At 31.1% G+C, this 15592-nt stretch overlaps 1 protein-coding gene across 1 annotated transcript; it reads left to right on the top strand.

Moving 5' to 3' along the window:
- Positions 1 to 4144: 4144 nt before the first annotated feature.
- LOC107889355 (receptor homology region, transmembrane domain- and RING domain-containing protein 2) lies at positions 4145 to 13636 on the top strand. Its single transcript, XM_016813743.2, has 4 exons — positions 4145 to 4696; positions 4977 to 5207; positions 6555 to 6959; positions 12887 to 13636. The coding sequence occupies exons 1-4, from the start codon at positions 4555 to 4557 to the stop codon at positions 13453 to 13455; spliced, it is 1347 nt and encodes a 448-aa protein (XP_016669232.2). The 5' UTR covers positions 4145 to 4554; the 3' UTR covers positions 13456 to 13636.
- Positions 13637 to 15592: the final 1956 nt, after the last annotated feature.

Genomic DNA, 15592 nt, shown 5'->3' with positions numbered 1-15592 from the left:
TTAACTTGATAACTAAATCCATTTTGGTTCTTAAACTTAAATTCCATCAAGATTTGATGATGTGACTAGTATTATTGGAATTGGACCAGATCGGATAGATCAAGAACTGATTGATATAATGGTCCAAATAAAAAGGTTGAACCAATTGACTAAAAAATTGCTTGAAATTGATAAAAATAAAAACAAGGAAAAAATCGATTGTATAGGTTGAATTAGTTTAATTTTTTTACTCTTTTTTAGATTTTTTATTTAATTATTGTTGGCCCAAAGGTCCAACCAATCAAATTGGTTGAATTGGAAATTCGATGGTCTGGCCTATTCAACCATCAATTTAGTTAATTAAAAAACTAAATGTGACACTCTAATATTAAACCATGTCATCACTTGGCAAATTTTCAAGTGTGTCACATCATCAAACTTTTATGTTTTTCAAATTAAGGAACCAAAGTGAATTTAATTGTCAAATTCAAGTGCCAAAATGAACCAAAATAAACCGATTTACCAAGTTGAAGAGAAAAGAAAAATATATTATCCCTTTATTAAATAATAGTTTAAAAAAAACACCTGATTTTGAAAACTAGTAATAGAAGAAAAGCATGAGAGCAAATTGATTTCAATAATTCCCAAAAATTAATGGTACAAAAGAGAAAAGATAAGGTTGATAATTAGAGGCTTCTTCGTGGTCCTGCGCACCTTACTTGTAATCCACTTCACAAGATAATAATAAGTATAAATATATCAAAATTTGGATCATCTGCTTCTAAATGCATAACATTTTGAAAAGGTAATTCGCACTCTTAGAACTCTAAGATAGTGTTGGATGAATCATTAAAAAGGATGTTGAATTCCCATTCTATAGTATAAATCTCACTGAAACTAGAGAGCTGCAAGTTATTAATAGTTAAGTGCGTCCATTGAAACAACATTATCATACCACTCTCATAATGATGAAAAAGTAAACGTGGGGGGATACAATGAGAGATAGGGACCGGCCGGCATGCAGCAGCCACACTGAACCGACCATGCCGACGGACTAATGGAATAGATCATGAGGAAACTGTGCGTGGAGATATATTATAAATATTAAATCATGGCCATGGGTCCCGTTCCCCTTCCCCTTGCTAGCTTAAGATTCAAGGGAAAAACATATGAAGTTAAACGTGGGCCTGAACTCAAGGGTCGAAAATCCTTTTTGGAGTAAGGTTAAATTTCTCGGCTATTAAAAACTCAGCAACATTAACACTTCTTAAGGTGACTTGTCATTTGGTATTCGGACACCATATAATTGTGTTGAAGACAAATTTAAGTGTTGTTGAGGTGTGCAGCTATTTTGTTACGTGCCACTGAAGAATTTAGACAGATGAGCAGTCCTAGCTGTTTTGAAAACAAAATTTAACTTGTCTTCTTAAATGTCTCGTTTTTACTAACCTAATTTTGTCCCACTCATAAGGTTTTAAGTCTTAAAACCACCTATTGGGCATTATCTTACTATTTAACTCTATTAGGCTTGAATCGTTTCAAACCATACATGAACGTGGAGGCCCAATGTTACCCTATAATAATCTGTTTTTTTTCAAAATAAGACAAATGTTTATTTGTTGTTCAAAATAAGTTCTCACTTATAAGACTAAAGAATATTATGGTAAAACAAGAGATGAAAAATAAATTTCTAAGACAGCCTTAACTCTTCTTTTCTTGGATGCTATAAACTTATACATTTACGTTATTTATAAGTTACAAAATACATAAATAAGAAATTAAATTACTTTATAAATTCACGAAGGTTTATAAAAACTATTATAATTGAAAGATCACAAAGTTGGTTTGTGCCTCAAATTCTACAGTGCTAAGAAATGTTGTCTGAAAGAGTTCCCAAAATAGTTGAGAATAGCATATGATAATCCACTAATATTATCATCATCACCTTTTTGTTATTTATTTTATTTTTCTTATAAATGTTTCAAATTGGTACGTTTTTTTTTAAGAAAGGTTAAAATATGCTATTAACCATTGTACTGAATTATCTTACTTTTTCAATTTTAAAATTTTAGTCTAATCATTATAGTCATTGATAGTTTCTATTTAAATTTTCAATTTAACATATTTATATCTGTATATATTTAAATTATCCCAATTTTATTTGATTAATACAGATTTTGTATCATGGATATTTCCAAAATTCCTCCATATTAAATGCCTATAAAAGCCTAAGAATTTTTCAGAATTTTTTGGACAATCACACTCTCTCACAGTGAGTTTATTTTGCTCTCTAAAATTCTTCTTTTTTCCTCTCCATATTTTCCAATGTTTTGGTGATAGCAAAAGGTAATGTTTGTTCTTTGATCACTGCAGAGGTGTTACTGTTTCAATTATCGTGTTATTGTATCTTGGGAGATAGTTGACAAACTTTTCTTCAAGTACTGTAGGAACGGCCAAATCTACCTTAAGGAAATTGTGTAAAACTGACCTCAATATCTAGTAAAACTCGATTCTTCTTTTTGATTTCTGATTTTCGTTATGTTATTTATTAATTTTTCGCATCTGATAATTAAATATAAATTATTGATTTTGTTTTGTTTTATATATAAATATTTATTTATTTATATTTATGTATTTATTCACTAACGGGTTTTGTCCAGCCAAATCAACATGTTCCTCCGGTACCAAAACAACCCATAAACAAGGGAAGAGCTGGTCTTTGGCAGCAGCAAACTGAACCAATACAATAATCAGTGCTAAAATATGTAAGAATAGTAAATAGAGCATCAATATGTATAGAACCTCAAAGTGGCTTAACATTCCGACAATATAAAAGAATATGGTCAAACATCCCAGCCTGATCACACCAATATGTATAGAATCCCAAAGTGGCTTAACATTCGGACAATATAAAAGAATAAGCATCTCAGCCTGATCACACCCAACATATTTTATTCCATGTTTTTACTTTCAATTCAAGAAATTAGTATGTAAAAACAAGAGGTATTTACTTGGCAAACCTAATCTGTATCTATGATGGTGTTTAAAATTATGGCCATAATTTCAACCACAAAATAAAAAAAAAAGTACGAAAATGATAAAAAAAAAACATTAAGATTATTTATACAAATCGACTTCTATCTAAATTTGCAACATCTTGCCATAATTCAAGTAATTTCATTTTGATTTGAATCATATTTTATTAGATTCTTTTCCAACAATTTTTTTAAAATTTATATTTATCATTTATGTTTTAGTAAATTTACATTTAAGATTTTATATTCCATTTTTTTTGCTTATGAAAGTCAATAATGAATATAAGAACCTTTGCTTTTGACTGATATAAAAGTTACGTAGTTATCTATTTTTTAACATATATTCATTTACCCATTTAATTAGATAATAATACCAAAATGATTAAATCACTACAATTATTATTTAATTATGGATTTCTATTATGATGTATTATTAAAATTTAAAAATATCAATAATGCTATTTTGTTATATTAGTACATTTTAACTACAGGTTTAAGGTACACCCAAAACTTTGATTAAAAAATCAATCAATCTCTTCGCAAAAAAATATGTTCTATCACTATTAATGATTGTTGATATGGTGGTCCACGCCAATAAATTCTTGATTCGCAATATTATATTAGTAGAAACAAAATGTAAATTTTATAATTTTAATAATGTCTTATTTTAAATTTTTTTTATAATTTAAAATTTATATCAAGAATAAATTTGAACAATAAAATTGTCTAGGTTCATACCAGACTTAAAATTTTAAACTAATTAAAATAATTTTTTATTTTTTTTTACTGACGTAACAGTCTGATGTGGAGTGTCGTATTAATAAAATAATAATATACTTAATAGCTATTAACAATCATGTCGATATTTTAACAATCAACCACAAAAAATTACCCGTTAAAAGATTTAATTGATTAAAATTTTAACTTTTAAAAACATAATTAAAAATATATATACTTACTAAAGGTTTAATTAATTTTATTTACCAATGTTTAAAAGTTTAATTATTTTGAATATTTAAAAATAAAATAAAATTGATGACGTGGGCATGAATAGTATGACATTAATTACTTGGTTAAAATTGGAGTAATATAGGATTCAAAGAAACTAGAAAATAAAATAAAAGCAATCAATTATCCACACAAAAATACAAAACTGATTGACCTAAACAGCTTTATCAGCAAATTTAAAAATAATAAAAATAAAGTATGAATTTGGATTGGAACGAACAAAATAAGATTTTCATTTCATTTCATTTCTGAGATCGTATTGTGTTGAAACAAATTGCGAACAAGCTTTAAAAAATATCTGTTGAAACAGGAAATCACGATCATCAGCTGATTAAAACTGTATCGAACTTTGAAAGCAGTATCTAGAGATTCGGATATTTGTTTCTCTTTCTTTTCTTCGCCGTTATGGAAGCTGATGTATCTATTTCCTCCTAAGGCCCTCATCACAATCAAATCTCTTTCGTTCCACAGAGAGCTAGGGTTTTCTTTTTCAATCGAATTTCTTTTGGGTTTTTAATTTTTCAGTTTTCGGATGAAGATGAATCGAGTTGTGGTTTTATTATTGTTATTATGGTTTCTCTGTTTCTCGAGTGTTTTCTGGATGACGTCTGCCAATGTGGTTTTGATTGGTAACAACGTTACCCTCTCTTTCGATGATATTGAAGCTAATTTTGGTAAGCTCTTTATTCTCACCAATTTTCTTTATTGGTTCTTGAGCAAGTGTGGGAAAATTGAAGAAATTTTGATCTTTTAGGTCTTCTGAGATGTCAAAATTGGATTTTCCCCTTCTTTGAGCCCAGCATATTTAATTTGTTGCATATGTTATTTATTTTGTTGCTAATTATAAACTGTGCATAAAATGAGAAATTGAAGTGTTTGATTGAAGTGAGAAATGGAAGCATATTGGTGTTGAAATATAACTGTTTTTTTTTTCTTTTGGTTGGTAATTTGCAGCTCCGGCAATTAAAGGGTCAGGGGAATGCGGAGTATTATATTTGGCAAATCCTCTTGATGCCTGTTCAGACTTGAGTATTAAAGTTGATGAACTTTCAAATGGTTCGTCCCCATTTGCATTGGTTATTCGAGGAGGGTGTAGTTTTGAAGAGAAAGTAAGGAGAGTGCAAAAGGCAGGATTTGAAGCCGCTATTGTCTATGACAATGATGATGATGGTGTCTTGGTTGCAAGTACTGCCCTACTTCTTTGAAAAATACCTTTCCATATCAATTGTTGCAATTGTATGTTTGTGTACATTTTGGTGAACTTGGCTTTCTAATGATTACTATTGTAACACCATGAAAATGCATGAATTAAACTTCTTTTGTTGTCAAAAAAAGTTTTTTGACACCTTTTAACAGGATTTACTAAGAGAAATAGAATTATCAATTATAACAAAAAGCTATCATCAACTTTGGACCCTTTGAATTGCTTTTTGACAGTATTTGGCTCTAAATCTTGATTGAATCTGTTGAATTACTCACCTTTTGTTAGCCCTTTCAGGCTTTTTGACCGTAAGCATTCTCCCATATTCATATTTGATGTATTTTCTGGATTATGATTTACTGTGAATTGGCAATCATTAAACTATATTTGTGCTTTGCAAAAACATGGGTAACTTTGTGGACCTCAACTTTAGTAGTTTAGAATCTGTCTGTCATCTTTATTAGGGACATAGTTGAAGTCACGGTTGTGCAAAGTCTGATAAAGATGTACTTGGATAAACAAGATTCTTAGAGTCCCTTTAGTCCATTCTCTCTAGTAGATATCGCTTTTTATATAAATAGAGCTTTCATCTTACTCTACTCTAAAATATCTGATCTCTGAGATAAAATTATATTGTTAGTTTTGTTTCTGATGCATACAATTGCATGAATAATTTTGAATCTATAGATCTTAGAATACAATTGTTGCAATTATTCTTTCTTTTTTTCCATTTTATTCCTACACTTTTGACATTCATGTAAAACTCAGTTGTATATCACGTGGTTCTTTAAGGCAGTATGCATATTATAATGTTTAAACAGTTTACCAGGATGATCCATCACTCTCATATCTTCATTTGTTTAAGTTTACTTCTGGCTGAGTAAACATGTTACATCTGTCAAACTGTAAATGCAATTATACCTGTCAACTCAATTTTCAACTAGTAAAATTTTGAATGTTGGAATCAACTGTCTGGAAGATACTGTTTCTCTTGAGTAGATTGAAAAATGATATAGAGAGGGTGCTGAAATAGCGTTAAATATATGTTTTATATAGGACAGTTGGGTATTCTGTTGGACTCTGAATGCTTTCAAGAAGAGAGAGAATGACCAATTCTTTACCAGCAGTTATTTCATCCGTGTTTATGAATATGCTGCCATTATTCATTTATATATATGTCTGTTCATTTTCCGAAATTCTCCTTTTATTTTAATATTTCATTAAGTGGAAGATGTTTGTTTGTTTCAGTCATCTGCATCCTTCTTGAACAAAAATGCACAATTTTCTAGATGGTGCCTCTGAGTTGGGCTCATACCTTTTTTTCTTAACAGTGGCAGGGAATGCAGCTGGCATTAAGATACATGCTGTCTTTGTTTCCAAAGCTTCTGGTGAAATACTCAAAAAGTTTGCTGGGTCTACTGATATGGAACTGTGGCTAATCCCTAGCTTTGAAAACTCAGCATGGTCGATCATGGCGATCTCCTTTATTTCTCTACTTGCCATGTCAGCAGTGCTGGCAACTTGTTTCTTTGTACGTAGACATCGCATTAGGCGAGAACTCCCACAGTCTTCTCGAGTTCGTGAATTCCATGGAATGAGCCGGCGTTTAGTAAAAGCAATGCCTAGCTTGATATTCACTGCTGTCTTGGAAGATAATTGTACTTCAATAACCTGTGCGATATGTCTTGAAGATTATACTGTGGGTGAGAAGCTCAGGATTCTTCCATGTCGCCACAGTAAGCTTCTTAAAACACAGAGGATGACTTAGCTTGCTATTTCTCTGTGCTAATTATATTTGCTTTAATGTGATATCCTATTTTTGCTTTAAATGGATATGAAAACTATTTGGTTCATTTGGTTTAGAAACGTTCAAATGCTCATAATTACTTGTTTATGAGTTCAATAGTCTGCATGAAATAACATTTTCTGACTAGTATCTCATTTCCAAATTAAAGCTCAAATAAGGAAAATTTCGGGGGAGGGGGTGGAGTAAATGGACCTTGCTTCTTGGCATTTCAAATGTACTGTTTAGTATAATTGTTGACTTGTACTACATCGCAGTGAATTCACAATAGTTTCCATCATTATGTTCAGGTGTTGTTGTTTTTATACAAGAGTATGTCTTAACTAATTACAGCAAATGTGATTAATGGGTATTTTTTTCACATTCAATTTAGATTTGGGTGGAAAATAGTTCTTTTTATAGTTCCCCAAGTGTTGGAATTTGATCATCATGTAGGATGTAGAGATCCTAAATTGAATGTCACTTAAAAGAAATATGAATTACCTATAAATGACAGAATATTTGAGAGCATACATGCACTCACGTACGTTTATGCTTATATTACTTGTTTGCTGTCTAGAGATACATATGCTTTACATTCATTTAAAGACGGAAATATGTTCTTTGATGAATTGGGATGGAAGGAACAGATTTATATTACTATTATTGTGCTAAACATTGTGCATTTTGGTTAATTACTAATGTAACTATATGATCTTTGCCTTAAAATGTAGTCAGATTTTTATGTAAATAATAGTGCATGCTTAGTGTAACACAAACCTTTCGTTTATGGTGAGTATTTGCTAAATCTTGTTTCCCCTTTTGTCTGGTTGTTGTTTCCTCCCTAGAGACTAAGTAGCATCTTCTTGAAGGTAGTGATATTAGGTTCCAGGAAATCAGTTGATCTGAGATTTTCATTCTTCCTATGACTTCTTTGGTTGTAGTTATTACACTTAAGGTAATTGACATGAATCAAGCTGGATAGAATTCAAGAAAGAAGAATTAGAGAAAAGAAGAAAAAGTAGAGAAAATAAAGTGAGAGAAGAATAATTGAGCGGAGGAGAAGTTTTAAGTTTTTTTTCCCCTTCATAACCCCCTGCATTCATAGTAGCAAACATTTTGTAACAATGTGTAGATAGTAACAACTATAGTAAAAGAACAACTTTGTCCTGAGCAGCTATGATAATTAACTAACTAGCCTAAGCACACTGTTACGGTAACACATGGCACTTTGTCATCCTAACCCAATTATGCCTGTATCAATACTGCTTGTTGAAAACAATCTTTTCCTCAAGGATTGACCGATTGGGCATAGAATGTGACAATCACCTGCAAGAACAGAGAACCATTTGAGGACTAATATCGTGCCATGTCAGAGCTTGAAGCTATCAACAAAAGGAGGTTGAAAGCTTCCTAGAAGAGGGACAACTTGAAGCTGCATCAAACAAACTTTGCACTAACTTTTTGTCCCTTACAACACTTTAAGATTCATAGGATTCATGCCCAGCCTTAGATAGACTCATCAGAAGACTAGTAAGAATATGACCAGGGATGTCGTAGAACAGCAAGATGCCACTTCATGTATTTGCTCTATGAGATCAACATTAGAATCAATTACCTCCACAAAACTTTCCCTTCTCCCACACTTTCTATAATAACCCTTTTTAGACTGACTGAAAGGATACCATGGATGTATCTTTTTCACTATAATCCATGGACCAATCCTTCTTAAAAGAGTTAAATTTCTTTGCATCTACATAATTGCTTGTTCTTGTCTCATCAATTGTTGCTGCCACCTTTTTTCATGTTCCATATATTCCTCAAGTGTTGTAGCAATGACGCACCTCTTATCAAAGCTTGAAATTATAACCACAAGTTTTCCTGCATTCTCAAGCCTTTTGGCTAAAGTTAATTGCAGCAACTCCTGACAGAATGCCATTGGTATGAGCTACTTGTATTTGAGGCATGAGATTGTTGAGGAAACCTACTGGATTGAAGTACTGCAGTAAAATAATACTTCAATCTGTTCTACCTTCTGAAGATCTTGTGTAAATTCTTCAAGAAAACACTTCTTCCTTCCATAAGGTTTATGGCCTTCAGGTCAAATTCCTCTACTCATGGTACCATCTTTTCACAATTATATTGGCCATGATTTCATGTAGATCAATAGGGCTAATCAAAAAATAATGACAAGGATTACCCACACTTTCTACAATAGCCTGAATGCTAGGAAAGTGTATGACAGCATCAAACTTCATCTTAGAGAAAAGCTTCTCAAGGTCATCCCTAGTCCTCTCATCAACCAAATCATTGCCAAATTTTTGAGAAAGCTCGACACCCAACTCAACCCAAAGAACAACACAAGTAACAGAATTATGAAGATTGTTTATAATTGATACTTGAAAACCTTCATTGAGAAGCTTCAACATTGTGTGGTTGTCAATGAACCCAACTTGACCAATAACTAGAATATTTTTTTCCCACGGTTCTCCTCACTTTATGGTCTTCAAAGCTTTAGCAAAACTGCTTTGCTTATTGCCGAAACTGAAGGCTGAAATGTTCTAATGGAGCAATAAAAAAAATGTTTGTAATGTATTTTGGTAGATCCACATAGTAGAATCACTTCGTTGATTCCTTGCCTTCGTGAACAATATTATTGATAAAACAAGTCTATTGAAGGACATCAACCCATTGTCCTGCTTATATGCTGTCAAATACACTAGCAACAAGGTAATGCGGTAATCATTAGTAATGAAAACGAGATTTCCATCTTCATAACAAAGACTCCATATAAAACATGCCCTGGAACCTTAATAGCTACCTTGTAAGGCAATATTATGCATTTTGAAATATCCAGTTGGGTTCCTCCTTATGAATTATTTTCTATATGGCTGTACATAGTACTCTTTTGAACTCACGTATCTTGAGAATCAAAATATTCAGATGCCACAACAATAATCTTATGTCCGTGTCTAGCCAATGCCATTGGTAAAGAATTGGCAACATCTTTAAGCCCATCTATTGTTGACCATAGGGCAATTTCTACCGCCACTACTACTAATAATAATATAATATTCATGATGTTTGCAACAACTAGTGGTAATGTTTTCATCTTCGACCATAGGATCATCAACCTCGGCAACCTTTTTCAATGCCTGCTTTGGTCAAATTGTCATTCTCTTTAACTGTAAGTCGAGCAAAACTAATGCATTCTAAAATGGTTGACGATCATGAATAGGAATCTCATACCTGTCTCATATACTCTTCATGAAGTTCTTAGAACCTTCTAAAGCAGTAGCATCTCTTGAAAAGCTGAAACAATAAAAGCCTCTAAACCGATGACAACCAAACCAACTCTCTAAAAAATTCCATTGCTTCGTTGGCTTCTTAGTAACTAGGTTATTAGTCTCCCTCAATTCATAGGCTTTGCATGAAATAAAGTCTGACTGCTTCAAGGCAATGTGCTTCACCATTGAATCATTATACTAGTTCGGAGATAATCTGTTTTACATGTCAGTCTAATACTTAACCCAATAGTCATACCTTGACAAGCTCTCCCCACATGGTTCAACACCCCCAATTTGATATTTACTTCTTTAGAGACCTTTGCATCAATGGTCTGTGCAATGCTCTGCTCTTGTATGACAGAATCTGACAGCCTTCATCATGAATAACATTTGCAAGCATGTCAATTGTCTCAAAAAGCTAGGCTAGATAATAATGTTTATACAATAAGCTTTTGGATCCCCTCAATGGAAACAATCTAGTAGATCACACCAAGGTGCAAAAGCTACCACTTCTTTGTCAACATTTTTTAACATGAAGCTTTTTTATTGAATGAATAGATTATTCATCAAGGAAACCAATTTGTTTGTTCTTTTATTATTAAAGAACTGTAGTTTTTTGTTACTAAAGACATGCTTGGGTTTGTGGGAGTTGCTGGTCGAGAAAGCTTAGCTGGGTTATTTTTGAAATTTGTGAATGCTGGTGAGAATTTTAAAGAGATTTATTCAATGGTGTTGATAAATGAGAATAAGTTTGTGAAGATCCACGGCCCCTATCAGTTTCGCCTGTTACTAATGGAAAGGATGAATGGTGTGATAGTGGTTGGTTTATCTAATAAAATTGCCTTTTGATTCAAACCAAACCACGGCAACCTCTACCTATTCTCTTCCATTTCTCATGCATCAAACCCTTCTAAACTTATATTGACAAAAACCATGTAGCCACAACTGACTTCATTGCTTGTCTTATTTATTAACCTCTTCTAAACTCATATCCAACAACTCGCCTTTTCTTCAAACTTGATTCGAAAAACCTCCAACTCTATATCTAAAAAGTTTAATGGGTTTAAACTTGAGGGATTGCCTAGTGAAATGGATACCGGAGATGATAGAGACTCAATTGTCAGTTCTTTTATTGTTTAAGAAGTGTAGTTTTTTGTTAATAAAGACATGCTTGGGTTTATAGGAGTTACTGGTCGAGAAAGCTTAGCTGGGTTATTTTTGAAAATTGTGAATGCTGGTGGGAGATGATAGAGACTCAATTGTCAGTTCTTTTATTAAAAGTGTAGTTTTTTGTTATTAAAGACATGCTTGGGTTTATAGGAGCTGCTGGTCGAGAAAGCTTAGCTGGGTTACTTTTGAAAATTGTGAATGCTGGTGAGAAACTTAAAGAGATTTATTCAGTGGTGCTGATAAATGAGAAAGTTTGTGAGGATCCACAACCCCTATCGGCTTTGCCTGTTACTAATGGGAAGGAAGAATGATCTGGTAGTGGTCAGTTTATCTAATAAAGTTGCCTTTAATTTGACTACATTGATGATTGATGGATGTGTAAGACAAATGTCAATCACTCTTTGAGGAAGGTACCTTTTGTGATGTTTATCTTGACTTTGAGCTCGAGGACAAGCTCTTTCTGTGGGAGGGGAGCAATGACATGGATGTTAAGTTTTGGGATGTGATTGATGGTGGGGTAAGAACAAGAACCAATATCAGCACTGAAAAAATCTTCACATCTTGAACTTTACGAGATGTTGAACTAATATAGATTCTTACCTAGCTCGCATAGCTAGCTATCTAAGTTTTAATTTCATGCATCCTTGTGCTAAGAAGTAGCAAATGTTATTGACTGTGATTGTTTTCTTTAAATTTAAGACTCAAGATTCTCCTGTTAATTTTCGGATTTTCTGGAAATTGCTGAGTGTGTAGTTATTATTTGGGAAGTTTATACGTAGGATTTCTTAAAAGTTGACTTCAGTTGTCCCTATGATGGGGTGCTCTCATAGGTTTTAGTTATCTATATGTTTCAGATTCTTCAAATTAATAATATCAAGTTTATGAAATTTCTAGCCGTTCTTATGCTTTAATTGGGATTGGAGCTTGAGGTTAAAGCCTTTAGATGATGTGACTTATGTGAACCTTGATTTCAAGCTCAGATCTTAACTTCTTCCTTCTTGTCATTCAATTTTCTATGCTGTTTGAGGTTTAAAATCAACCTTCTCTGCATTAGACTGCTTTTATGTTGTGGTTTTCAAGAATATGAAACATTGGTTTAAGTTCCATTCAAAATTGTCTTTGTAAGCTGGTTTATGGAACATACTACATTTCAGTTACAGGTTATTGAATTGTACCATCATTAGCCCCTCCCCCGAACAACTGTAGCTCGTGGAAAAATTTAAAGGAAACGTCAATTTGTTTATTACTTCCTAGTTTTATTTGGAACAGCAAATTATGTTGCAAATTGTAGACTCTTGCTATAAGTTATTGCCTACATATAAAACTTCAACATGTTACTAGATTTTTTTTCCTTTTATTTTAATTTATTGCAGTTTATTTTCTATATGCGTATGTCTGAAATATTCTTGGCATTTGTTTTCAGAGTTTCATGCTTTTTGTGTTGATTCCTGGCTTACAACTTGGAGAACTTTTTGCCCTGTTTGTAAGCGTGATGCAAGAACTAGCACAGGTGATCCACCTGCATCAGAAAGTACACCATTGCTTTCATCCACCCTGAGCACCATGTCCTCCTCTGCATTGTCATCTGTTCGATCTTCATTAGCATCATCATCAGCCATACAAATTGCCCCAGCATTGTCACGGTCTCCATCAATTGCTCATACTCTTTCTCTTGCCAGCAATCCATATATTCAGCAATCACTTAGGTCCTATCGTCAATCTCCTATGAGCTTCAGCCGAAGCTCGGTAGACCTTAGGAACGCATCTTCTCAAAGATCTCGTGCTTCTCATCTGGTTTCGCCGGCATCATTGAATTACCCTTCTATATCGCCTCTTAATGCAAGATACATCTCCCCATATTTCCCAAGCCCAAGCAACGCATCACCAAGTATAGTCAGTTCTTCGGGTCACCTACTGCATCCGCTGCATTATAGCGAGTCTGCTACTAGTTTTTCTCCTTTTGCATCTGCTCAATCTCTTCCAGACTGTTAATTAGATGAGTGATAACAAGGTGAGTTTCATGGAGTCATAGGTTGTGATAGCATTATTGAGTTCCTTCGGATGTGATTGTGTAGAATGTTAACATGCTGCTGCTACCAGATGTGTACATTGTAACATAAGATTCGTGTGAGTTACTTTGATTCCCCAAATGAAATTGTGGCTTTTACATAAATGAGGTCAATGTGTGTAACGTGAATAGAGGGATTATTTGTACAGTGTTTCTGCGGTCCCTTACTACTAAATGCTTAAAGCCTAATCCTGCCCATTTGGTCGCCTTGTTTTCCGGTCTTAAACATTTGGTCCCTTACTACTACATATATTTTAGAAAAAAAAAACTTTATTTTAGATTTCGCTCTCAAACTATATAAGATTTTTTACTTTCATACGAACTTTTTTCTTCTTTGATATTTAAACTATTACTTCGTTAAAAAAGTAGGTGACACATTCAATCAATAAGAATATGTCATGTGTCCAATAAGAATATGTCATGTGTCAAAGTATTGACCAACATTTAATGAATCTGAATAATTTGATGTTTGAGTTCAATTGAATCTAAACATTTATTTATTTATATTCATTTTAGATGCTATTCATAATATTATAAAAATTCTTTAATTTTTTTTAAGTTTTTAAAAATTATAAAACTGAATTTTTAAAATCTTAAAAATTAATTAAAAATAATTAAAAATACAAGTGCAAAACGAATTTGGACAACAATTTGTTTAACTTTATTCTAAATGAGGTTGAGAATAACATACAATTTGTAAAAACTATTAAGAAGCCATATATATATATATGGAAATTATTTAGTACATTGCAAGTGATTTTTAAACTCGTCGTAGGAGTATAAAAAACTATTTAAAATAAATATTTAAAAAAATAGAGATACATGTCAATTTTTTGAAGACTGCTTGTGGAGTAAAAAAATACATTGTTAGTGTATCAAATACTTTCATATATATATAACAAGGTATATAAGCTATATATGCGACAAATGGCGCATTTGTGGTTTTTTATTTAATTTTTATAATTTTTTAAAGATAATTTTGATAGCTAAAGTTAATATTTTTAAAATTTAAATTTAATCTTAAATTTAAAATATATATATTTAATTTAAATTTTAAAATTTTATTATTTTTACTTATTTAAGAAATACACAATAAAAATAAAAAACATTTTATGACGTCAAAACCACGTTAATTGAAATAAAAAATATTTAACTTCTTAAAAATATAAACTTTAAAAATTAAATAAATAATTAAATAATTAAGTAAAATCATATATATAATATGACAATGTACATAAGCATTCATATTACGAAAAGTGATGAATCGCTTTTTTTCTTTTTTAAAGATATTTTATTTAATATTTAGAACTTGGAAAAAATTAATATTTAAATCTTTGGTTAAAAATTTGGGGTAAAATTAATATATTTAAATTATCTTAAAAATTTTAAAATTCAAAAACTGTAGTTTTAAATATTTTAAAATATATTAACTTATTTTTAAGAAAAAAATTATATTGTAAATATTTTTAATTTTATGTATTTTAAAGATGATTTATTCGGAAATTGTAATTTAAAAAATATTTTAAATATTATTTTTTAATATTAAGGATACATAAAAAAAATTTAAATACTAATTTTTCAAGCTAATTTAAACATACTTTTAAATATATTAATTTTTACCCAAAGTTTTTAAAGATAAAAATTAAGCAATTTTTGTGACTGCAATTATCAAATTTTAATTGTAAATATTGTTACAATGTTTTTTTTTCTTAATATTAAAAAAATTATTTTTTACAATGTAGTTTTTTTAAATATAATTTATTTAGTACTAATATTTTAAAGTAATTTTTATGACTGCAATTATCAAAATTTTTTAAAAATTAATTTTTGTTTATATAACTAACTATTCAGCTCAAACGTACTTAACATTGGTAAAGAAAAAATATTTATTTTTAGAATTTTAAGTTTAAAATAAATATATAGTTAATTAGATAAATTAAAAAATTAAAAATTAATTTATCTACTTAATTTACATTGATAATTATTTATTTATATATTATCTATAATTATTTTTTAAATTAATATTCTATTTATATTAGCTTCTAGCTTCCTATAAATATC

The sequence above is a fragment of the Gossypium hirsutum genome, chromosome A09, assembly GCF_007990345.1.
Source record: "Gossypium hirsutum isolate 1008001.06 chromosome A09, Gossypium_hirsutum_v2.1, whole genome shotgun sequence".
NCBI classification, from domain to species: domain Eukaryota; kingdom Viridiplantae; phylum Streptophyta; class Magnoliopsida; order Malvales; family Malvaceae; genus Gossypium; species Gossypium hirsutum.
The sequence above is the reverse complement of the archived record's forward strand: the minus strand, read 5'-3'. Positions and strand labels throughout refer to the sequence as shown.

What these genes read in the sequence shown, in the direction of transcription:
- LOC107889355 (XM_016813743.2), top strand. Translation starts at nt 4,555, where the DNA reads ATGAAGATGAATCGAGTTGTGGTTTTATTATTGTTATTATGGTTTCTC. An exon ending in TGATATTGAAGCTAATTTTG is followed by an intron (nt 4,697 to 4,976) that starts GTAAGCTCTTTA and finishes GGTAATTTGCAG; the next exon opens with CTCCGGCAATTAAAGGGTCA. An exon ending in GATTCTTCCATGTCGCCACA is followed by an intron (nt 6,960 to 12,886) that starts GTAAGCTTCTTA and finishes ATTTGTTTTCAG; the next exon opens with AGTTTCATGCTTTTTGTGTT.